The 26,501-nt window shown below is 53.9% G+C and overlaps 1 protein-coding gene across 1 annotated transcript in view; it reads right to left on the minus strand.

Moving 5' to 3' along the window:
- LOC144488532 (rho GTPase-activating protein 32-like) overlaps nt 1–26,501 on the minus strand; it is a gene marked incomplete at its 3' end in the record, with an annotated part of 73,267 nt that overhangs the window by 10,169 nt on the left and 36,597 nt on the right. Inside the window, exons 2-6 of the mRNA XM_078206586.1 lie at nt 22,484–22,557; nt 15,284–15,368; nt 9,119–9,205; nt 8,208–8,345; nt 2,633–2,725 (exon numbers count right to left, since the gene is read on the minus strand). Coding sequence (XP_078062712.1) covers nt 2,633–2,725; nt 8,208–8,345; nt 9,119–9,205; nt 15,284–15,368; nt 22,484–22,557 — 477 coding nt within the window. The remainder of the gene's footprint in view (nt 1–2,632; nt 2,726–8,207; nt 8,346–9,118; nt 9,206–15,283; nt 15,369–22,483; nt 22,558–26,501) is intronic.

Below are 26,501 nucleotides of genomic sequence, written 5' to 3' on the forward strand. Positions count from 1 at the left end.
AGAGAGAGAGAGAGACACAGAGAGAGAGAGACAGAGAGAGAGAGAGAGGCAGAGACACAGAGAAAGAGAGAGAGAGAGAGGCAGATACACAGAGAGAGAGAGAGAGACAGAGAGATAGAGAGACGGAGATAATACAGAGAGACAGAGAGAGACAGCGAGACAGAGAGAGAGAGCGCGACGGAGACGGAGAGACAGACCGAGGGACAGAGAGAGAGAGAGACAGAGGGAGAGCGAGAGAGATTCAGAGAGAGAGAGAGAGATTCAGAGAGACGGGGAGAGAGAGACAGAGAGGGATAGAGAGAGAGAGAGAGAGAGAGATTCAGAGAGAGAGAGAGAGAGAGACCGAGATGACAGAGGGAGACAGAGAGAGACAGAGAGAAAGAGAGAGGGAGAGACAGAGAGACAGAGAGAGAGAAAGAGAGAGACAGAGAGAGAGTGAGAGAGATTCAGAGAGAGAGAGAGAGATTCAGAGAGACGGGGAGAGAGAGACAGAGAGGGATAGAGAGAGAGAGAGAGAGAGATTCAGAGAGACAGAGAGAGAGAGAGAGAGAGAGACAGACCGAGAGACAGAAGGACGGAGATAGAGAGACAGAGAGAGAAAGACAAAAAGAGAGAGAGAGAGACAGAGTGAGAGAGAGAGAGACAGAGAGAGAGAGACAGAGAGAGAGGGACAGAGAGAGAGGGACAGAGAGAGACAGAGAGAGAGAGAGGGAGACAGAGGGAGAAAGAGAGAGAGCCAGAGAGAGGGACAGAGAGAAAGAGAGAGGGACAGAGAGAGAGAGAGACAGAGAGAGGGACAGAGAGAGAGAGAGTGGGACAAAGAGTGAGAGACAGAGAGACAGAGACAGAGACAGATAAAGAGATAGAGAGAGTGACAGAGAGAGGCAGAGAGAGAGAGACACAGAGAGAGAGACATAGAGAGAGACGGAGACAGAGAGAGAGAGAGAGAGAAACAAAGACAGGGAGAGAGAGACAGAAACGGAGAGAGAGACAGAGACAGAGAGGGAGAGAGAGACAAAGACAGGGAGAGAGAGACAGAAACGGAGAGAGAGAGAGAGAGACAGTCAGACAGAGACAGTCAGAAAGAGAGAGACAGAGAGACAACAGGCGAGAGAGAGAGAGAGCCAGAGAGAGAGAGAGAGAAAGAGAGAGAGAGACAGAGAGAGACAGAGAGATAGAGACAGAGAGAGAGACAGACAGAGACAGACAGAGGGAGAGACAGAGAGAGACAGAGAGAGACCGAGAGAGACCGAGAGAGACCGAGAGATTCAGAGAGAGAGAGAGAGAGATTCAGAGAGACGGGGAGAGAGAGAGACAGAGAGGGATAGAGCGAGAGAGAGAGAGATTCAGAGAGACAGAGAGAGAGAGAGAGAGAGACAGAGAGAGAAAGAGAGAGACAGAGGGAGAGACAGATAGAGAGAGCGAGATGACAGAGGAAGACAGAGAGAGACAGAGAGCGACCGAGAGAGAGAGAGAGAGAGAGAGACAGACAGACAGAGACGGAGAGACAGACCGATAGACAGAGGGACGGAGATAGAGAGACAGAGAGAGAAAGACAGAAAGAGAGAGAGAGAGAGAGAGACAGAGTGAGACAGAGAGAGAGACAGAGAGAGAGGGACAGAGAGAGGGAGGGACAGAGAGAGACAGAGAGAGAGAGAGACAGAGGGAGAAAGAGAGAGAGACAGAGAGAGGGACAGAGAGAAAGAGAGAGGGACAGAGAGAGGGACAGAGAGAAAGAGAGAGGGACAGAGAGAGAGAGAGTGTGGGACAAAGAGAGAGAGAGTGACAGAGAGAGAGACAGAGAGAGAGAGACAGAGGGAGAGAGACATAGAGAGAGACAGAGACAGAGAGAGAAAGAGAAACAAAGACAGGGAGAGAGAGACAGAAACGGAGAGAGAGAGAGACAGAGAGAGGGAGAGAGAGACAAAGACAAGGAGAGAGAGACAGAAACGGAGAGAGACAGAGAGAGACAGAGAGACAGCGAGCGAGAGAGACAGAGAGAGAGAGAGAGAAAGAGAGAGAGACAGAGAGAGAGAGAGACAGATAGAGAGAGAGACAGAGAGAGACAGAGAGAGACAGACAGAGACAGACAGAGGGAGAGACAGAGAGAGACAGAGAGAGACAGAGAGAGACAGGGAGAGACAGAGAGAGACGAAGAGAAACAGAGAGAGAGAGACAGAGAGAGAGAGAGGGACAGAGGGAGAGAGAGAGAGAGACAGAGTGAGACAGAGAGAGACAGACGGAGACAGAGAGAGAGAGAGAGACGGAGACGGAGAGACACACCGAGGGACGGAGAGACGGAGAGAGAGAGAGATAGACAGAGTGACAGAGAGAGAGAGTGACAGAGAGAGAGAGACAGAGAGAGAGACAGAGAGACAGGGAGAGAGAAAGAGAGACATGGAGAGAGAGAGAGAGAGACAGAGAGCGACAAAGAGAGACAGCGAGAGACAGAGAGAGACAGAGAGAGAGACAGAGAGACAGGGAGAGAGAAAGAGAGACATGGAGAGAGAGAGAGAGAGACAGAGAGCGACAAAGAGAGACAGAGAGAGACAGAGAGAGACAGAGAAATTAAGGGTGGTGAATGTTAAGGTGAGAGGATAGATTGGATAATGTTCCTCTCTCGAGCACTCACCTCCATCCACGTGAGGACAGGGCCACAGTTGATTTTATTATCGGCAATGTTAGTGAATCTGCTGAGGTATTCTGCTAACACATTGTGGATCAGCTGGGAGAGAGAGGGAACAACTGTCAGCGTGAAAATCCCTCACTAAACCCTGCCACAGCGATCAGCACACACTGACTCTCCCTGGGGTCCCGGTCCCACACACACTGACTCTCACTGGGGTACGGGTCCCACACACACTGACTCTCACTGGGGTACGGGTTCCACACACACTGACTCTCACTGGGGTACGGGTCCCACACACACTGACTCTCACTGGGGTACGGGTTCCACACACACTGACTCTCACTGGGGTACAGGTTCCACACACACTGAGTCTCACTGGGGTACGGGTCCCACAGACACTGACTCTCACTGGGGTACGGGTTCCACACACACTGACTCTCACTGGGGTACGGGTCCCACACACACTGACTCTCACTGGGGTACGGGTTCCACACACACTGACTCTCACTGGGGTACAGGTTCCACACACACTGACTCTCACTGGGGTCCGGGTCCCACACACACTGACTCTCACTGGGGTACAGGTTCCACACACACTGACTCTCACTGGGGTACGGGTCCCACACACACTGACTCTCACTGGGGTACGGGTCCCACACACACTGACTCTCACTGGGGTACGGGTCCCACACACACTGACTATCACTGGGGTACGGGTCCCACACACACTGACTCTCACTGGGGTACGGGTCCCACACACACTGACTCTCACTGGGGTACGGGTACCACACACACTGACTCTCACTGGGGTACGGGTCCCACACACACTGACTCTCACTGGGGTACGGGTCCCACACACACTGACTCTCACTGGGGTATGGGTCCCACACACACTGACTCTCACTGGGGTACGGGTTCCACACACACTGACTCTCACTGGCGTACGGGTCCCACACACACTGACTCTCACTGGGGTACGGGTCCCACACACACTGACTCTCACTGGGGTACGGGTCCCACACACACTAACTCTCACTGGGGTACGGGTCCCACACACACTGACTCTCACTGGGGTACGGGTCCCACACACACTGACTCTCACTGGGGTACGGGTCCCACACACACTGACTCTCACTGGGGTACGGGTCCCACACACACTGACTCTCACTGGGGTACGGGTCCCACACACACTGACTCTCACTGGGGTACGGGTCCCACACACACTGACTCTCACTGGGGTACGGGTTCCACACACACTGACTCTCACTGGGGTACGGGTCCCACACACACTGACTCTCACTGGGGTACGGGTTCCACACACACTGACTCTCACTGGGGTACGGGTCCCACACACACTGACTCTCACTGGGGTACGGGTTCCACACACACTAACTCTCACTGGGGTACGGGTCCCACACACACTGACTCTCACTGGGGTATGGGTCCCCCACACACTGACTCTCACTGGGGTACGGGTCCCACACACACTGACTCTCACTGGGGTACGGGTTCCACACACACTGACTCTCACTGGGGTACGGGTCCCACACACACTGACTCTCACTGGGGTACGGGTCCCACACACACTGACTCTCACTGGGGTACGGGTCCCACACACACTGACTCTCACTGGGGTACGGGTCCCACACACACTGACTCTCACTGGGGTACGGGTCCCACACACACTGACTCTCACTGGGGTACGGGTCCCACACACACTGACTCTCACTGGGGTACGGGTCCCACACACACTGACTCTCACTGGGGTACGGGTCCCACACACACTGACTCTCACTGGGGTACGGGTTCCACACACACTGACTCTCACTGGGGTACGGGTCCCACACACACTGACTCTCACTGGGGTACGGGTCCCACACACACTGACTCTCACTGGGGTACGGGTCCCTCACACACTGACTCTCACTGGGGTACGGGTTCCACACACACTGACTCTCACTGGGGTACGGGTCCCACACACACTGACTCTCACTGGGGTACGGGTCCCACACACACTGACTCTCACTGGGGTACGGGTTCCACACACACTGACTCTCACTGGGGTATGGGTCCCACACACACTGACTCTCACTGGGGTATGGGTCCCACACACACTGACTCTCACTGGGGTACGGGTCCCACACACACTGACTCTCACTGGGATACGGGTCCCACACACACTGACTCTCACTGGGGTACGGGTTCCACACACACTGACTCTCACTGGGGTACGGGTCCCACACACACTGACTCTCACTGGGGTACGGGTCCCACACACACTGACTCTCACTGGGGTACGGGTCCCACACACACTGACTCTCACTGGGGTACGGGTCCCACACACACTGACTCTCACTGGGGTACGGGTTCCACACACACTGACTCTCACTGGGGTACGGGTTCCACACACACTGACTCTCACTGGGGTATGGGTCCCACACACACTGACTCTCACTGGGGTACGGGTTCCACACACACTGACTCTCACTGGGGTATGGGTTCCACACACACTGACTCTCACTGGGGTACGGGTTCCACACACTGACTCTCACTGGGGTACGGGTTCCACACACACTGACTCTCACTGGGGTACGGGTTCCACACACACTGACTCTCACTGGGGTACGGGTCCCACACACACTGACTCTCACTGGGGTATGGGTTCCACACACACTGACTCTCACTGGGGTACGGGTTCCACACACACTGACTCTCACTGGGGTACGGGTCCCACACACACTGACTCTCACTGGGGTACGGGTTCCACACACACTGACTCTCACTGGGGTATGGGTTCCACACACACTGACTCTCACTGGGGTACGGGTTCCACACACTGACTCTCACTGGGGTACGGGTTCCACACACACTGACTCTCACTGGGGTACGGGTTCCACACACACTGACTCTCACTGGGGTACGGGTCCCACACACACTGACTCTCACTGGGGTATGGGTCCCACACACACTGACTCTCACTGGGGTACGGGTTCCACACACACTGACTCTCACTGGGGTACGGGTTCCACACAAACTGACTCTCACTGGGGTACGGGTCCCACACACACTGACTCTCACTGGGGTACGGGTCCCACACACACTGACTCTCACTGGGGTACGGGTTCCACACACACTGACTCTCACTGGGGTACGGGTTCCACACACACTGACTCTCACTGGGGTACAGGTTCCACACACACTGACTCTCACTGGGGTATGGGTCCCACACACACTGACTCTCACTGGGGTACGGGTTCCACACACACTGACTCTCACTGGGGTACGGGTCCCACACACACTGACTCTCACTGGGGTACGGGTTCCACACACACTGACTCTCACTGGGGCACGGGTCCCACACACACTGACTCTCACTGGGGTATGGGTCCCACACACACTGACTCTCACTGGGGTATGGGTCCACACACACTGACTCTCACTGGGGTATGGGTTCCACACACACTGACTCTCACTGGGGTACGGGTTCCACACACACTGACTCTCACTGGGATACGGGTCCCACACACACTGACTCTCACTGGGGTACGGGTTCCACACACACTGACTCTCACTGGGGTACGGGTCCCACACACACTGACTCTCACTGGGGTACGGGTCCCACACACACTGACTCTCACTGGGGTACGGGTTCCACACACACTGACTCTCACTGGGGTACGGGTCCCACACACACTGACTCTCACTGGGGTACGGGTTCCACACACACTGACTCTCACTGGGGTACGGGTCCCACACACACTGACTCTCACTGGGGTACGGGTCCCACACACACTGACTCTCACTGGGGTACGGGTTCCACACACACTGATTCTCACTGGGGTATGGGTCCCACACACACTGACTCTCACTGGGGTATGGGTCCCACACACACTGACTCTCACTGGGGTACGGGTTCCACACACACTGACTCTCACTGGGGTACGGGTTCCACACACACTGACTCTCACTGGGGTATGGGTCCCACACACACTGACTCTCACTGGGGTACGGGTTCCACACACACTGACTCTCACTGGGGTATGGGTTCCACACACACTGACTCTCACTGGGGTACGGGTTCCACACACTGACTCTCACTGGGGTACGGGTTCCACACACACTGACTCTCACTGGGGTACGGGTTCCACACACACTGACTCTCACTGGGTACGGGTCCCACACACACTGACTCTCACTGGGGTATGGGTTCCACACACCACTGACTCTCACTGGGGTACGGGTTCCACACACACTGACTCTCACTGGGGTACGGGTCCCACACACACTGACTCTCACTGGGGTACGGGTTCCACACACACTGACTCTCACTGGGGTATGGGTTCCACACACACTGACTCTCACTGGGGTACGGGTTCCACACACTGACTCTCACTGGGGTACGGGTTCCACACACACTGACTCTCACTGGGGTACGGGTTCCACACACACTGACTCTCACTGGGGTACGGGTCCCACACACACTGACTCTCACTGGGGTATGGGTCCCACACACACTGACTCTCACTGGGGTACGGGTTCCACACACACTGACTCTCACTGGGGTACGGGTTCCACACACACTGACTCTCACTGGGGTACGGGTCCCACACACACTGACTCTCACTGGGGTACGGGTCCCACACACACTGACTCTCACTGGGGTACGGGTTCCACACACACTGACTCTCACTGGGGTACGGGTTCCACACACACTGACTCTCACTGGGGTACAGGTTCCACACACACTGACTCTCACTGGGGTATGGGTCCCACACACACTGACTCTCACTGGGGTACGGGTCCCACACACACTGACTCTCACTGGGGTACGGGTCCCACACACACTGACTCTCACTGGGGTACGGGTCCCACACACACTGACTCTCACTGGGGTATGGGTCCCACACACACTGACTCTCACTGGGGTACGGGTTCCACACACACTGACTCTCACTGGGGTACGGGTCCCACACACACTGACTCTCACTGGGGTACGGGTTCCACACACACTGACTCTCACTGGGGTACGGGTTCCACACACACTGACTCTCACTGGGGTACGGGTTCCACACACACTGACTCTCACTGGGGTACGGGTTCCACACACACTGACTCTCACTGGGGTACGGGTTCCACACACACTGACTCTCACTGGGGTACGGGTTCCACACACACTGACTCTCAGTGGGGTACGGGTTCCACACACACTGACTCTCAGTGGGGTACGGGTTCCACACACACTGACTCTCAGTGGGGTACGGGTTCCACACACACTGACTCTCACTGGGGTACGGGTTCCACACACACTGACTCTCACTGGGGTACGGGTCCCACACACACTGACTCTCAGTGGGGTACGGGTCCCACACACACTGACTCTCACTGGGGTACGGGTTCCACACACACTGACTCTCACTGGGGTACGGGTCCCACACACACTGACTCTCACTGGGGTACGGGTCCCACACACACTGACTCTCACTGGGGTACGGGTCCCACACACACTGACTCTCAGTGGGGTACGGGTCCCACACACACTGACTCTCACTGGGATATGGCAATGTGGAAATATTGTTACCTCTGTGTTATTGTCGAGTGTTTGGAATGTCGGGAGTTCCGAGAGTTGGGAGAACCTCCTGTCGTAGATACACTGGTGAAGGTGTGAGTCCAGGGTCTGGAAATCCTCATAACTGCGCCGTACCAGCCAGCCCTTTCCCTGTGAGAGGAAGCAGAGCGAGAGAGGAAAGGAGGGAATAGTGATGATGGAGAGAGTGCGAAATAGAGAGCGAGAGAGAGGGATTGGGAGGTGTGAGGGGGTGTGGGGGAGAAGGGGGAGGGAGAGGGGGTGTGGGAGGAGGGGGAGGAGGTGTGGGGGGAGGGGGATAGGGGGTTGTGGGGGGTGTAGGGGGAAGGGGGAAGGGGAGGAGGAGTGGGTTCGGGGTGTGGGGGAGAAGGGAGGGGTTGTGGGGGGAGGGGGAAGGAGGTGTGGGGGGGAGGGGGAGGGGGATGGAGGAGGGGGGTGTGGGGGGTAGGGGGTGTCGGGGGAAGGGGGTGTCGGGGGGAAGGGGAGGAAGAGGGGGTCGGGGGTGTGGGGGAGAAGGGGAGGGGTTGGGGGGGAGAGGGGGGTGGAGTGTGGGGGAGGAGGTGTGGGGGGGGAGGGGGATGGGGGAGGGAGGGAGGGGTGTGGGCAGGGGCGGGAGTGAGGGGGTGTAGGGGAGGGCGGTGGGGGGGAGGGGGAGGGGGATGGGGTGTGCGGGGGAGGGGGTGATACAGAGAGGAGAGAGGGAGTGAGACAGACGGCAATGGGAGGAGAGAGACTGAGCGTGGAACTGGAGTCAGGCCTCAGCATCAAACCAGACACCCTGAACGTTCCCCACCCCACACCCTCACTGCACTCTGTCTCCCTCCCACTCCCTCCTTCCGTCCTCCCTCTCCCTCCCTCCCCCTCCCCCATCCTACCCCTCCCTGCTCAGGAATTGGCCTCAGTACCTGACAGAGGACCTGAATGAGGAAAATGGCTTCTTTGACGGTCACTCGGTTCTGATTGGTGTCGGTGGGCTGGGAGGCCAGAGCCAACTGTGGGAGCGACAGAGAGAGAGAGAGAGTTAGAGAGAAACCCAAACCCCATCGCCAAGATCCCCATTACCCCGAGACACCCATCTCCCCGAGACCCCCATCTCCCCGAGACCCCCATCACCCCCCAAGACCCCCATCACCCCCCGAGACCCCCATCTCTCCCCGAGACCCCCATCTCCCCGAGACCCCAATCTCCCCGAGACCCCCATCTCCCGAGACACCCATCTCCCCCCGAGACACCCATCACCCCGAGACCCCCATCTCCCCGAGACCCCCATCTCCCCCCGAGACACCCATCACCCCGAGACCCCCATCTCCCCGAGACCCCCATCTCCCCGAGACACCCATCTCCCGAGACCCCCATCTCCCCGAGACCCCCATCACCCCCCGAGACCCCCATCACCCCCCGAGACCCCCATCTCCCCGAGACCCCCATCTCCCCGAGACACCCATCTCCCCGAGACCCCCATCTCCCGAGACCCCCATCTCCCGAGACCCATCTCCCCGAGACACCCATCACCCCCCGAGACCCCCATCACCCCGAGACCCCCATCTCCCCGAGACCCCCATCTCCCCGAGACACCCATCTCCCCGAGACCCCCATCTCCCCCCGAGACCCACATCACCCCCCGAGACCCCCATCTCCCCCGAGACCCACATCACCCCCCGAGACCCCCATCTCCCCGAGACCCACCCACATCACCCCCCGAGACCCCCATCTCCCCGAGACCCCCATCTCCCCGAGACACCCATCTCCCCGAGACCCCCATCACCCCCCGAGACCCCCATCACCCCCCGAGACCCCCATCACCCCCCGAGACCCCCATCTCCCCGAGACCCCCATCTCCCCGAGACACCCATCTCCCCGAGACCCCCATCTCCCCGAGACCCCCATCTCCCCGAGACCCCCATCTCCCCGAGACACCCATCACCCCCCGAGACCCCCATCACCCCGAGACCCCCATCTCCCCGAGACCCCCATCTCCCCGAGACCCCCATCTCCCCCCGAGACCCACATCACCCCCCGAGACCCCCATCTCCCCCCGTGACCCCCATCTCCCCCCGAGACCCCCATCACCCCCCGAGACCCCCATCACCCCCCGTGACCCCCATCTCCCCCCGAGACCCCCATCACCCCCCGAGACCCCCATCACCCCCCGAGACCCCCATCACCCACCGAGACCCCCATCACCCCCCGAGACCCCCATCACCCCCCGAGACCCCCATCACCCCCCGAGACCCCCATCACCCCCCGAGACCCCCATCACCCCCCGAGACCCCCATCACTCCCCGAGACCCCCATCTCCCCGAGACACCCATCTCCCCGAGACCCCCATCTCCCCCCGAGACCCCCATCTCCCCCCGAGACCCACATCACCCCCACCGAGACCCACATCACCCCCCGAGACCCCCATCTCCCCCCGAGACCCCCATCACCCCCCGAGACCCCCATCTCCCCGAGACCCCCATCACCCCCCGAGACACCCATCTCCCCGAGACACCCATCTCCCCGAGACCCCCATCTCCCCCCGAGACCCACATCACCCCCACCGAGACCCACATCACCCCCGAGACCCCCATCTCCCCCCGAGACCCCCATCACCCCCCGAGACCCACATCACCCCCACCGAGACCCACATCACCCCCCGAGACCCCCATCTCCCCGAGACCCCCACCTCCCCGAGACCCCCATCTCCCCGAGACCCACATCACCCCCCGAGACCCCCATCTCCCCGAGACCCCCATCTCCCCGAGACCCCCATCACCCCCCGAGACCCCCATCACCCCCATCACCCCCCCGAGACCCCCATCACCCCCCGAGACCCCCATCTCTCCCCCCGAGACCCCCATCTCCCCCCCCCGAGACCCCCATCTCCCCCCCGAGACCCCCATCTCCCCGAGACCCCCATCACCCCCCGAGACCCCCATCACCCCCCGAGACCCCCATCTCTCCCCCCGAGACCCCCATCTCCCCCCCCGAGACTCCCATCTCCCCGAGACCCCCATCACCCCCCGAGACCCCCATCACCCCCCGTGACCCCCATCTCCCCCTGAGACCCCCATCACCCCCCGAGACCCCCATCTCCCCGAGACCCCCATCACCCCCCGAGACCCACATCAGCCCCCGAGACCCCCATCTCTCCCCCTGGGACCCCCATCTCCCCGAGACCCCCATCACCCCCCGAGACCCCCATCTCCCCGAGACCCCCATCACCCCCCGAGACCCCCATCTCCCCGAGACCCCCATCACCCCCCGAGACCCCCATCTCCCCGAGACCCCCATCTCCCCGAGACCCCCATCACCCCCCGAGACCCCCATCACCCCCCGAGACCCCCATCACCCCCCAAGACCCCCATCACCCCCCGAGACCCCCATCTCCCCGAGACCCCCATCACCCCCCGAGACCCCCATCTCCCCGAGACCCCCATCACCCCCGAGACCCCCATCTCCCCCTGAGACCACCATCTCCCCCAAGACCCCCATCACCCCCCCAAGACCCCCATCACCCCCCCCGAGACCCCCATCTCTCCCCCCGAGACCCCCATCTCTCCCCCCGAGACCCCCATCTCCCCCGAAATCCCATCGCCCCCCGAGACCCCCATCTTCCCCCGAGACCTCCATCTCCCCCCGTGACCACCAGCCCCCCCGGGACCCCCATCTCCCCCCGAGAACCCCAGCACTCCCCGAGACTCCCATCTCCCCCCGAGACCCCCATCGCCCCCCTGAGACCCCCATCTCCCCCTGAGACCCCCATCTCCCTCCGAGACCCCCAGCACCCCCCGAGACCCCATCTCCCTCCGAGACCCCCAGCACCCCCCGAGACCCCCATCTCCCTCCGAGACCCCCAGCACCCCCCGAGACCCCCATCTCCCTCCGAGTCCCCATCACCCCCCGAGACATAAGAACATAAGAAATAGGAGCAGGAGTAGGCCATCTAGCCCCTCGAGCCTGCCCCGCCATTCAACAAGATCATGGCTGATCTGAAGCGAATCAGTTCCACTTACCCGCCTGCTCCCCATAACCCCTAATTCCCTTATCGATCAGAAAACTATCTACCCGTGATTTAAACATATTCAACGAGGAAGCCTCCACCACTTCAATGGGCAGAGAATTCCAGAGATTCACTACCCTCTGAGAGAAGAAGTTCCCCCTCAACTCTGTTCTGAACCGGCCCCCCCTTATTTTGAGGCTGTGCCCTCTAGTTCTGGTTTCCCTTCTAAGTGGAAAGAATCTCTCCACCTCTACCCTATCCAGCCCCTTCATTATCTTATATGTCTCTATAAGATCACCCCTCATCCTTCTAAACTCCAACGAGTACAAAGCCAATCTGTTTAATCTCTCCTCATAAGCTACACCCCTCATCTCCGGTATCAACCTGGTGAACCTTCTCTGCACTCCCTCCAAGGCCAATATATCCTTTCGCAAATAAGGGGACCAAAACTGCACACAGTACTCCAGTTGCGGCCTCACCAGTGCCTTGTACAGTTGCAGCAAGACCTCCCTGCTTTTATATTCTATCCCCCTCGCGATAAAGGCCAACATTCCATTCGCCTTCTTGATCACCTGCTGCACCTGCAGACTGAGTTTTTGCGATTCGTGCACAAGGACCCCCAGGTCCCTCTGCACAGTCGCACGATGTAATTTTTCTCCATTTAAATAATATTCCAATTTACTATTATTTCTTCCAAAGTGGATAACCTCACATTTGCTAACGTTATATTCCATCTGCCAGATCCTCGCCCACTCGCTCAGCCTATCCAAATCTCTCTGCAGACTTTCCGCGTCCTCCAACCAATTCGCTTTCCCACTCACCTTCGTGTCATCAGCAAACTTGAATACCCTAGATTCAGTCCCTCCTCCAGATCATCTATGTAAATGGTAAACAATTGAGGCCCCAGCACCGATCCCTGCGGCACGCCACTGGTCACCAACTGCCAACCAGAAAAGCACCCATTTATCCCAACTCTCTGCTTCCTGTTAGATAGCCAATCCCCAATCCACGCCAACACCTTACCCCTAACTCCGTGTACCCCAATCTTCTGCAGCAACCTTTTGTGAGGCACCTTATCGAACGCCTTCTGGAAATCTAAGAACACCACATCCACCGGTTCCCCTCTGTCAACCGCACTAGTGACATCTTCATAAAAGTCCAGTAGATTCGTCAAACACGACTTTCCCTTCATGAATCCATGCTGCATCTGCTTGATCGAACCATTCTTATTCAGGTGCTCTGTTATTTCCTCTTTAATAATGGACTCCAGCATCTTCCAACTACGGACGTTAAGCTAACCGGCCTGTAGTTACCCGCCTTTTGTCGACTTCCTTTTTTAAACAGCGGCGTAACAGTAGCTGTTTTCCAGTCAGCCGGTTCCAGAGACCCCCATCTCCCCCCAAGACCCCCATCTCCCCAAGACCCCCATCTCCCCCCGAGACCACCATCTCCCCCCCCGAGACACCCAGTGCCCCCAGAGACCCCCATCACCCCCTGAGACCCCCATCTTCCCCCGAGACCTCCATCTGCCCCCGAGACCCCATCGCCCCCAAGATGCCCATCTCCCCCTGAGACCCCCATCTCCCCCACATTTCCCCCCCGAGACCCCCAACAGCCCCCAAGACACCCACCTGCCCCTCAGACCCCCATCATCCCCGAGACCCACATCTTCCCCCTGAGACCCCCATCTTCCCCCGAGACCCCTATCTCCCCCAAGACCCCATCTCCCCCTGAGACACCCATCTCCCCCTGAGGCCCCCATCTCCCCCTGAGACCCCCATCGTCCCCCAAGACCCCCATCTCCTCTGAGTCCCCCATATCCCCCCAAGACCCCCATCTCCCCCCGAGTCCACCATCGTCCCCCGAGACCCCCATCTCCCCCTGGGAGCCCCATCGCCACCGAGACCCCCAACACCCCCCCGAGACCACCATCTACCCCGAGACCTCCATCACCCCCCGAGACCCCCATCGCCCCCTCGAGACCCCCATCGTCCCCCCGAGACCCCCATCGTCCCCCCGAGACCCCCATCTCCCCCTGAGACCACCATTGCCCCACTGAGACCACCATCGCCCCACTGAGACCCCCATCTTCCCAGAGACCCCCGTCGCCCCCTGGGATCCCCATCACCCCCCGAGACACCAAAACCCCCATAGGGTCTCCATATGGGAGTGGGGGAGGGGATGTGGGAGGCGGTCAGTGGGAGGGGGTCAGTGGGAGGGGGTCAGTGGGAGGGGTCAGTGGCTGGGGGTCAGTGGGAGGGGGTCAGTGTGTGGGGGTCAGTGGGGTCAGTGGGAGGGGTCAGTGGGAGGGGTCAGTGGGGTCAGTGGGAGGGGTCAGTGGGAAGGGGTCAGTGGGAGGGGTCAGTGGGAGGGGTCAGTGGCTGGGGGTCAGTGGGAGGGGGTCAGTGTGTGGGGGTCAGTGGGGTCAGTGGGGGGGGTCAGTGGGAGGGGTCAGTGGGAGGAGTCAGTGGGAGGGGTCAGTGGGAGGCGGTCAGTGGGAGGGGGTCAGTGGGAGGGGGTCAGTGTGTGGGGGTCAGTGGGGTCAGTGGGAGGGGGTCAGTGGCTGGGGGTCAGTGTGTGGGGGTCAGTGGGGTCAGTGGGAGGGGTCAGTGGAAGGGGTCAGTGGGAGGGGGTCGGTGTGTGGGGGTCACTGGGGTCAGTGGGAGGGGTCAGTGGGGTCAGTGGGAGGGGTCAGTGGGAGGGGTCAGTGGGGTCAGTGGGAGGGGTCAGTGGCTGGGGGTCAGTGGGAGGGGGTCAGTGGGAGGGGTCAGTGGGAGGGGTCAGTGGGGTCAGTGGGAGGGGTCAGTGGGAGGGGTCAGTGGGAGGGGTCAGTGGGGTCAGTGGGAGGGGTCAGTGGGGTCAGTGGGAGGGGTCAGTGGGGTCAGTGGGAGGGGTCAGTGGGGTCAGTGAGTGGGGTCAGTGGGAGGGGTCAGTGGGGTCAGTGGGAGGGGTCAGTGGGAGGGGTCAGTGGGGTCAGTGGGAGGGGTCAGTGGGGTCAGTGGGAGGGGTCAGTGGGAGGGGTCAGTGGGAGGGGTCAGTGGGGTCAGTGGGAGGGGTCAGTGGGGTCAGTGGGAGGGGTCAGTACCTGCACAGTGCGGAAATCCACATAGTCATAGTGGAAATGTGCGCATTCGGCCAACTTCGGAAAATGACCTTTAACAATGGAAGGTCTGGAAAATCAAAACACAACAGGATTACGAGGGAGAAAGAGAGAGAGACAGACAGAGAGAGAGAGAGAACAAGAGAGAGAGAGAGAACAAGAGAGAGAGAGAGAACAAGAGAGAGAGAGAGAACAAGAGAGAGAGAGAGAGAGAGGACAAGAGAGAGAGACAGACAGAGAGAGAGAGAGAACAAGAGAGAGAGAGAGAACAAGAGAGAGAGAGAGAACAAGAGAGAGAGAGAGAACAAGAGAGAGAGAGAGAACAAGAGAGAGAGAGAGAACAAGAGAGAGAGAGAGAACAAGAGAGAGAGAGAGAACAAGAGAGAGAGAGAGAGGACAAGAGAGAGAGACAGACAGAGAGAGAGAGAGAACAAGAGAGAGAGAGAGAACAAGAGAGAGAGAGAGAACAAGAGAGAGAGAGAGAACAAGAGAGAGAGAGAGAACAAGAGAGAGAGAGAGAGAGAGGACAAGAGAGAGAGACAGACAGAGAGAGAGAGAGAACAAGAGAGAGAGAGAGAACAAGAGAGAGTGCAAGAGAGAGAGAGAGATAGACAGACAGAGAGAGGGATAGTGTGGAGGGGAGAGAAGGAGATAGAGAGAGAATGTGGGAAAGAGAATGGGAGATAAAGAGCGGGGGAGGGACAGAGGAAGAAAAAGGAAAAAGAGCGGGAGGGTGTTATATATTTAAAGGTGTTGCAGGTTGCTTTACAAGCTGATCACGTGACTTGATGGTGATGTCATTAGGGTGTTACACTGGCTGCTGCTTTACTTTCAGTTTGCTATTTGACTCAGTGCACAGTGAGCAGCTCCTCAATAAACCTGCTGTGTGTTACTGTGAATCTAGGCGTGCAAACCACATTCTTTTCTTTCTGTTAAAATCCACAACCGTTAACATAGTTCGGACATTACAGAAAGAAAATTGGGATGGTGTTCCATCGAGAACAGATCCTGAGCAGAAGGAAAGGAATGGCTGGTCCTCATACAACAGGATTAAAGATTGAAGTGCCAGTGCAGGGAGATAGGTAAGAGAAAGATCTGTACATGGTTTTAACAGAAGGGTTATTTCCGATGTGGGAAGGCTGAGGTTCCAGGCAGTGTCTGGCACATTTGAAGAGAGGGAGACTTTGCTGGGGTTGTGTGAAATAGAAATACATCAAGTCAACAATCTCCGGTGTTAAAAGTGCAGAACTGAGAAGACAGTATAATCAAAATAACAGCAAAATGGACTATTATTTAAATGGTAAAAAATTGCAGCATGCTGCTGTGCAGAGGGACCTGGGTGTCCTTGTGCAGGAATCTCAAGGAGTTGGTTTGCAGGTGCAGCAGGTAATTAAGAAGGTAAATGGAACTTTGTCCTTCATTGCTCGAGGGATGGAGTTTAAAAACAGGGAGGTTATGTTGCAGCTGTATAAGGTGCTGATGAGGCCACACCTGGAGTACTGTGTACAGTTTTGGTCTCCTTACTTGAGAAAGGATATACTGGCACTGGAGAGGGTGCAGAGGAGATTCACTGGGTTATATTCTGGAGTTGAGAGGGTTGGCTTATGAGGAGAGACTGAGGAGACTGGGGCTACACTCATTGGAATTCAGAAGAATGAGGGGAGGTCTTATAGAAACATATAAGATTATGAAGGGAATAGATAAGATAGAAGCAGGGAAGTTGTTTCCACTGGCGGGTGAAACTAGAACTAGGGGGCATGCCCTCAGAATAAGGGGAAGCAGATTTAGGACTGAGTTGAGGAGGAACTTCTTCACACAAAGGGTTGTGAATCTGTGGAATTCCCTGCCCAGTGAAGCAGTTGAGGCTACCTCATTGAATGTTTTTAAGGCAAGGATAGATAAATTTTTGAACAGTAAAGGAATTAAGGGTTATGGTGAGCGGGCGGGTAAGTGGAGCTGAGCCCACAAAAAGATCAGCCATGATCTTATTGAATGGAAGAGCAGGCTCGAGGGGCCAGATGGCCGACTCCGACTCCTAGTTCTTCTTATGTATGTTTTTTATAAAATATATACTCAGTAGTCTTGAGTTGCTAGTGTCTGCGAGAGAAATGGCAGATCAATCCGCATCCATGGGGGATTGCGTCACAGAGTTCCGATACCGAGTGTCTTCAGTACTTTGTACAGGCGAATAAAATTGCAAACGGGTTGCTCGTACCAGCTTTTCTCAGTACAATAGGAAGTAAAACCTTTAATTTGCTTTCATCCAGCAAAACCAGGAACCAAAACTTGTGATGATTTGACAAAGTTCCTTGAAGAGCATCATTCTCCAAAGCAATTGGTCATCAAGCAACGGTTCAGATTCCAACGGAGGAATCAAGTGGAAGGAGAAAGTGTTGCTCAGTTTGCGGAAGCTTTAAAAGGGTTGGCACAGCATTGAGTTCGATGAGTCGTTCGAAGATACCCTTCGAGATCATCAAGTTTGCAGTCTCCAAAATGAGGCTATCCAAAGAAGATTGCTTACTGAGCAGGCTCTGACTTTAAGGACAGCGGGGTAGAAATCACAGTGACGCTGGAACCGGCTGCTAACGAGGCTTCACAATTTGGTGCAGGAATGAAGATTCACAAGTTGGGAACTGCCCAGAAGAAGTCAAAAACAGCAACAAGCATGTCCCAGATGTGCCAAAATGGGCCATTCAGTGAGTGAATGCTGGAACAAGGAGAGTCAGTGCAAGATTGTGGTAAAGTGGGTCACATTCAAAAGCTTCTTGGGTCAGACCAGCTTCCTCTGAGAGCAATATTCAGGGAAAGAATCTGGGTAGCTTCAAAAACAATTTACAAAACAAAAAAAAAGAATGCTGACTGTGAAGAAGAGAATGTCCAGGAGTATGATGAAGAACTCCAACTGAAGACCTTCTCCAGACAGGGTCAATCACATGGATTCTGGGTGATTCTGAGGTGAAGTGGACAATTTATTAGGATGGGGGTTGATGTTGATGCTGCTGTATCTTTAATTCCTGAGAATACACACCAGCAAAAGTTTAAAGTTTATTTATTAGTCACAAGTAAGGCTTACATTAACACTGCAATGAAGTTACTGTGAAATTCCCGAAGTCGCCACACACCGGCGCCTGTTTGGGTTACACTGAGGGAGGATTTATCACGGCCAATGCACCCTAACCACCCTTTCAGACTGTGGGAGGAAACCGGAGCACCCGGAGGAAACCCACGCAGACACGGGGAGAACCTGCAGACTCCGCACAGACAGTGACCTGAGCCGGGAATCGAACCCGGGTCCCTGGCGCTGTGAGGCAGCAGCGCTAACCACTGCGCCATCGTGCTGCCGGGAATGGAACCCGGGTCCCTGGCGCTGTGAGGCAGCAGTGCTAACCACTGTGTCACCGTGCCCCCGGGAATCGAACCCGGGTCCCTGGCGCTGTGAGGCAGCAGCGCTAACCACTGTGTCACCGTGCCCCCGGGAATCGAACCCGGGTCCCTGGCTCTGTGAGGCAGCAGCGCTAACCACTGTGTCACCGTGCCCCCGGGAATGGAACCCGGGTCCCTGGCGCTGTGAGGCAGCAGCGCTAACCACTGTGTCACCGTGCCCCCGGGAATGGAACCCGGGTCCCTGGCGCTGTGAGGCAGCAGCGCTAACCACTGTGTCACCGTGCCCCCGGGAATCGAACCCGGGTCCCTGGCGCTGTGAGGCAGCAGCGCTAACCACTGTGCCACCGTGCCCCCGGGAATCGAACCCGGGTCCCTGGCGCTGTGAGGCAGCAGCGCGAACCACTGTGCCACCGTGCCCCCGGGAATCGAACCCAGGTCCCTGGCGCTGTGAGGCAGCAGCGCTAACCACTGTGTCACCGTGCCCCCGGGAATCGAACCCGGGTCCCTGGCGCTGTGAGGCAGCAGCGCTAACCACTGTGTCACCGTGCCCCCGGGAATCGAACCCGGGTCCCTGGCGCTGTGAGGCAGCAGCGCTAACCACTGTGCCACTGTACAAACAACTTCCTTTAAAACCAATTGATGTGGTTTTAAGGGCATACAGAGAAGAGATTGTGCTGTTAAAAGGTGACATCATGGTCAATGTAGAATTGAGTGGACTAACAGTGGAGGAGCCTCTCCGTGTGGTCCTGGGTAATTTTCCACCTCTACTTGGGAGACTATGGTTGGAGAAGATAAAACTTAACTGGAGCGCTGTCCACAGATTGGTCGATGTCAAAACAGACCTACCACACCTACTGGATAAATACAAGAGTGTGTTTGAAGGGACACTGGGCTCAATGAAGGGAGCTGAAGTGAAACTAAAGATAAAGCTTAATAATCAACCAAAAAGTCTCAAAGTAAGAGTGGTGCCAGAAGCAATTCATCCCAAGAGTGAAGAAGAATGAATACAACCTGTTAACAGAGCTGGTTACAGTGAGTGACTGGGTTACCCCCATTGTACCTGTCATGAAACCAGATGGTGGTTTTAAAAGAACCATAAATCCAGTGTTAGAACATAGAAAGCCACAGCACAAACAGGCCCTTCGGCCCACAAGTTGCGCTGATCATATCCCTACCTCTAGGCCTATCTATAGCCCTCAATCCCATTGTTGTGTACTGATCAATATCCACTTCCTTTCATTGAAGATTTGTTTGCTGGGTTATCAGTTGGGCAGAAATACAGCAAGATTGATCTTTCAGAAGTATATTTACTGATGCATTGGAGCCACTGAATCTCAACCATTGTTTACCATTGTTACTCATGAAGGTCTTTTTCATGATAAAAGATTGCCTTTTGGAATAGCATCCTCACCAGCCCGATTCCAAAGATTGACAGGTTTTTAGTGGTCTCGCTGGCGTACGATGTTATCTGGATGATATTCTAACTACCGGGTCCAGTGAACAGGAGAACTTGAATAATTTAGAAACAACACTGGAACATTTTCAAGCACATACTCTGTGTATCAAGAAAGAAAAGTGTGACTTTTTCCAGATATCAGTCCAGTATTTGGGTCACATTATTGATAGCAAAGGGCTCCATAAAGCACCTAAAAAGATGGACGCTTTTATAGAAGCACCGCGTCTGGCAAATGTGACACAACTGAAGTCTGTTCAAGGATTAGTAAATTATTATGGCAAATCTATTCCTATCTTAGCTACATTATTGAAGCAATTCCATCATTTATTATGTGTCAAACAGTCATGGGGCTGGACAACAGAATGTGAGAAAGCATACAAGGATGTCAAAGATGCTTTGCAGAAATCTGAAGTATTGGTTCATTGTAATCAGAAGCTCCCATTGCTGCTTCTTGCGATGCCTCATCATATGGAATCTGTCCTAGATTACTGAGAGAGGCAAGAGATGAAATTGCTGGGCCTCTAACAGAAATCTTTGTTTCTTCATTGGACACAGGCGAGGTCCCAGAGGATTGGAGGATAGCAAATGTGGTCCCGTTATTTAAGAAGGGTAGCAAGGATAACCCGGGTAATTATAGGCCAGTGAGCTTGACATCCATGGTAGGGAAATTGTTGGAGAAGATTCTTAGAGATAGGGTATATACACATTTAGAACTGAATAGACTCATTAGCGATAGGCAATATGGTTTTGTACGAGGGAGGTCATGCCTCACAAATTTGGTTGAGTTTTTTGAGGAGATGACAAAATGATTGACGAGGGAAGGGCCGTGGATGTCGTCTACATGGATTTTAGTAAAGCATTTGACAAGGTCCCTCATGGCAGGCTGGTGCAAAAGGTTAAATCTCACAGGATCAAAGGTGAACTAGCTAGATGGGTACAGAACTGGCTTGGCCATAGAAGACAGAAGGTAGCAGTGGAGGGGTCTTTCTCCAGTTGGCGGTCTGTGACTAGTGGTGTTCCGCAGGGCTCTGTACTGGGACCTCTGCTGTTTGTGATATATATAAATGATTTGGAGGAAGATGTAGCTGGTGTGATCAGTAAGTTTGCGGACGACACGAAGATTGCTGGAGTTGCGGATAGTGATGAACATTGTCAGAGAATACAGCAGGATATAGATAGGCTGGAACATTGGGCGGAGAAATGGCAGATGGAATTTAATCCAGATAAATGCGAAGTGATGCATTTTGGTAGATCTAATGCAGGGGGGAGTTATACAATAAATGGCAGAACCATCAGGAGTATAGACACACAGAGGGATCTGGGTGTGCAAGTCCACAGATCCTTAAAGGTGGCAGCACAGGTGGAGAGGGTGGTGAAGAAGGCATATGGCATGCTTGCCTTTATTGGATGGCAGTCCGAAAGCTTGTGTGGCTTTTGCTACCAAATAAACCTGTTGGACTTTAACCTGGTGTTGTTCAACTTCTTACTTTATTGGATGGGGCATAGAGTATAAAAGTTGGCATATGATGTTGCAGTTACATAGAACATTGGTTAGGCCACATTTGGAATACTGCGTCCAGTTCTGGTCGCCGCACTACCAGAAGGACGTGGAGGCGTTAGAGAGAGTGCAGAGAAGGTTTACCAGGATGTTGCCTGGTATGGAGGGTCTTAGTTATGATGAGAGATTGGGTAAACTGGGGTTGTTCTCCCTGGACAGACGGAGGATGAGGGGTGACCTAATAGAGGTTTATAAAATTATGAAGGGCACAGATAGGGTGAACAGTTGGAAGCTTTTTCCCAGGTCAGAAATGACAAACACAAGGGGTCACAAGTTCAAGGTAAGCGGAGCAAGGTTCAATAAAGATATGCGGGGGACGTATTTTACACAGCGGGTGGTGGGGGCCTGGAATGCGCTGCCAAGCAAGGTGGTTGAGGCGGACACGCTGGGATCATTTAAGACTTATCGAGATAACCACATGAACAGACTGGGAATAGAGGGATACAAACGGATGGTCTAGTTAGAAACACATGAGCGGTGCAGGCTTGGAGGGCCGAAGGGCCCGTTCCTGTGCTGTATTGTTCTTTGTTCTTTGAACAGGGGCATTAGTTTCACATATCATGCCTTCGGGGAAGAACGACCGATAGTTTTTGCTTTGCGTACTCTGATTAGTGCTGAATCTAATTACGCTCAGCAAGTTAAAGAAGCATTGAGAATAATATTTAGCACACGGAGAGTTCATCATTCTACATATGCTGATTATTTCACATGACTGATCGATCATCGACAGTTACTGTTATATTATTCAAAACAATACTAACACCAACATTCCGTGCTGTGATGTTACCTTTTCCCACTTTTTCCCCGGATCTGTAAACGAGGGGGCTCACCCGGGGCATCCAGATTATCTGTGCTGCGAGCCTGAGGGGGAAAACAGACCATAATAGTCAGGTCGCAGGGTAAGAGAACACAATAACCAGATAATCCCCCCGAACCCCTCGATTAGATTCCAGTCTGTAACTCACTCCCGGGTATCTGTTATTCTATATATAAACCCCCCCGAACCCCTCGATTAGATTCCAGTCTGTAACTCACTCCCGGGTATCTGTTATTCTATATATAAACCCCCCCGAACCCCTCGATTAGATTCCAGTCTGTAACTCACTCCCGGGTATCTGTTATTCTATATATAAACCCCCCCGAACCCCTCGATTAGATTCCAGTCTGTAACTCACTCCCGGGTATCTGTTATTCTATATATAAACCACCCAGAACCCCTCGATTAGATTCCAGTCTGTAACTCACTCCCGGGTATCTGTTATTCTATATATAAACCACCCCGAACCCCTCGATTAGATTCCAGTCTGTAACTCACTCCCGGGTATCTGTTATTCTATATATAAACCACCCCGAACCCCTCGATTAGATTCCAGTCTGTAACTCACTCCCGGGTATCTGTTATTCTATATATAAACCACCCCGAACCCCTCGATTAGATTCCAGTCTGTAACTCACTCCCGGGTATCTGTTATTCTATATAGAAACCACCCCGAACCCCTCGATTAGATTCCAGTCTGTAACTCACTCCCGGGTATCTGTTATTCTATATATAAACCACCCCGAACCCCTCGATTAGAATCCAGTCTGTAACTCACTCCCGGGTATCTGTTACTCTATATATAAACCACCCCGAATCCCTCGATTAGATTCCAGTCTGTAACTCACTCCCGGGTATCTGTTATTCGATATATAAACCACCCCGAAACCCTCGATTAGATTCCAGTCTGTAACTCACTCCCGGGTATCTGTTATTCTATATATAAACCGCCCTGAACCCCTCGATTAGATTCCAGTCTGTAACTCACTCCCGGGTATCTGTTATTCTATATATAAACCACCCCGAACCCCTCGATTAGATTCCAGTCTGTAACTCACTCCCGGGTATCTGTTATTCTATATATAAACCACCCCGAACCCCTCGATTAGAATCCAGTCTGTAACTCACTCCCGGGTATCTGTTACTCTATATATAAACCACCCCGAACCCCTCGATTAGATTCCAGTCCGTAACTCACTCCCAGGTATCTGTTATTCTATATATAAACCACCCCGAACCCCTCGAATAGATTCCAGTCTGTAACTCACTCCCGGGGATCTGTTATTCTATATATAAACCACCCTGAACCCCTCGATTAGATTCCAGTCTGTAACTCACTCCCGGGTATCTGTGATTCTATATATAAACCACCCCGAACCCCTCGATTAGATTCCAGTCTGTAACTCACTCCCGGGGATCTGTTATTCTATATATAAACCACCCCGAACCCCTCGATTAGATTCCAGTCTGTAACTCACTCCCGGGTATCTGTTACTCTATATATAAACCACCCTGAATCCCTCGATTAGATTCCAGTCTGTAACTCACTCCCGGGTATCTGTTATTCTATATATAAACCACCCCGAACCCCTCGATTAGATTCCAGTCTGTAACTCACTCCCGGGTATCTGGTTTTCTATATATAAACCACCCCGAACCCCTCGATTAGATTCCAGTCTGTAACTCACTCCCGGGTATCTGTTATTCTATATATAAACCACCCCGAACCCCTCGATTAGATTCCAGTCTGTAACTCACTCCCGGGTATCTGTTATTCTATATATAAACCACCCCGAACCCCTCGATTAGATTCCAGTCTGTAACTCACTCCCGGGTATCTGTTATTCTATATATAAACCACCCCGAACCCCTCGATTAGAATCCAGTCTGTAACTCACTCCCGGGTATCTGTTACTCTATATATAAACCACCCCGAATCCCTCGATTAGATTCCAGTCTGTAACTCACTCCCGGGTATCTGTTATTCGATATATAAACCACCCCGAACCCCTCGATTAGATTCCAGTCTGTAACTCACTCCCGGGTATCTGTTATTCTATATATAAACCGCCCCGAACCCCTCGATTAGATTCCAGTCTGTAACTCACTCCCGGGTATCTGTTATTCTATATATAAACCACCCCGAACCCCTCGATTAGATTCCAGTCTGTAACTCACTCCCGGGTATCTGTTATTTTATATATAAACCACCCCGAACCCCTCGATTAGAATCCAGTCTGTAACTCACTCCCGGGTATCTGTTACTCTATATATAAACCACCCCGAACGCCTCGATTAGATTCCAGTCTGTAACTCACTCCCGGGTATCTGTTATTCTATATATAAACCACCCCGAACCCCTCGAATAGATTCCAGTCTGTAACTCACTCCCGGGGATCTGTTATTCTATGTATAAACCACCCTGAACCCCTCGATTCGATTCCAGTCTGTAACTCACTCCCGGGTATCTATTAGTCGATATATAAACCACCCTGAACCCCTCGATTAGATTCCAGTCTGTTAGTCACTCCGTGGTATCTGTTATTTTATATATAAACCACCCCGAACCCCTCGATTAGATTCCAGTCTGTAACTCACTCCCGGGGATCTGTTAGTCTATATATAAACCACCCTGAACCCCTCAATTCGATTCCAGTCTGTTAGTCACTCCGAGGTATCTGTTATTTTTATATATAAACCACCCCGAACCCCTCGATTAGATTCCAGTCTGTAACTCACTCCCGGGTATCTGTTATTTTATATATAAACCACCCTGAACCCCTTGATTACATTCCACTGTGGAACACATTCCCGGGTATCTGTTATTCTATATATAAACCACCCCGAACCCCTCGATTAGATTCCAGTCTGTAACTCACTCCCAGGTATCTGTTATTCCACATAGAAACCACCCCGAACCCCTCGATTAGATTCCAGTCTGTAACTCACTCCCGGGTATCTGTTATTCTATATATAAAGCACCCCGAACCCCTCGATTAGATTCCAGTCTGTAACTCACTCCCAAGTATCTGTTATTCTATATATAAACCCGCCCGAACCCCTCGATTAGATTCCAGTCTGTAACTCACTCCCAGGTATCTGTTATTCTATATATTAACCACCCCGAACCCCTCGATTAGATTCCAGTCTCTAACTCACTCCCGGGTATATGTTATTCTATATATAAACCACCCCGAACCCCTCGATTAGATTCCAGTCTGTAACTCACTCCCGGGTATCTGTTATTCTATATATAAACCGCCCTAAACCCCTTGATTCGATTCCAGTCTGTAACTCACTCCCGGGTATCTGTTATTCTATGTATAAACCACCTTAAACCTCTCTATCAGATTCCAGTCTGTAACTCACTGCCGAGCATCAGTTATTCTATATATAAACCACCCCGAACCCCTCGATTAGATTCCAGTCTGTAACTCACTCCCGGGTATCTGTTACTCTATATATAAACCACCCCGAACCCCTCGATTAGATTCCAGTCCGTAACTCACTCCCAGGTATCTGTTATTCTATATATAAACCACCCCGAACCCCTCGAATAGATTCCAGTCTGTAACTCACTCCCGGGGATCTGTTATTCTATATATAAACCACCCTGAACCCCTCGATTAGATTCCAGTCTGTAACTCACTCCCGGGTATCTGTGATTCTATATATAAACCACCCCGAACCCCTCGATTAGATTCCAGTCTGTAACTCACTCCCGGGGATCTGTTATTCTATATATAAACCACCCCGAACCCCTCGATTAGATTCCAGTCTGTAACTCACTCCCGGGTATCTGTTACTCTATATATAAACCACCCTGAATCCCTCGATTAGATTCCAGTCTGTAACTCACTCCCGGGTATCTGTTATTCTATATATAAACCACCCCGAACCCCTCGATTAGATTCCAGTCTGTAACTCACTCCCGGGTATCTGGTTTTCTATATATAAACCACCCCGAACCCCTCGATTAGATTCCAGT

The sequence above is a fragment of the Mustelus asterias genome, unplaced genomic scaffold (assembly GCF_964213995.1).
Source record: "Mustelus asterias unplaced genomic scaffold, sMusAst1.hap1.1 HAP1_SCAFFOLD_1638, whole genome shotgun sequence".
NCBI classification, from domain to species: Eukaryota; Metazoa; Chordata; class Chondrichthyes; order Carcharhiniformes; family Triakidae; genus Mustelus; species Mustelus asterias.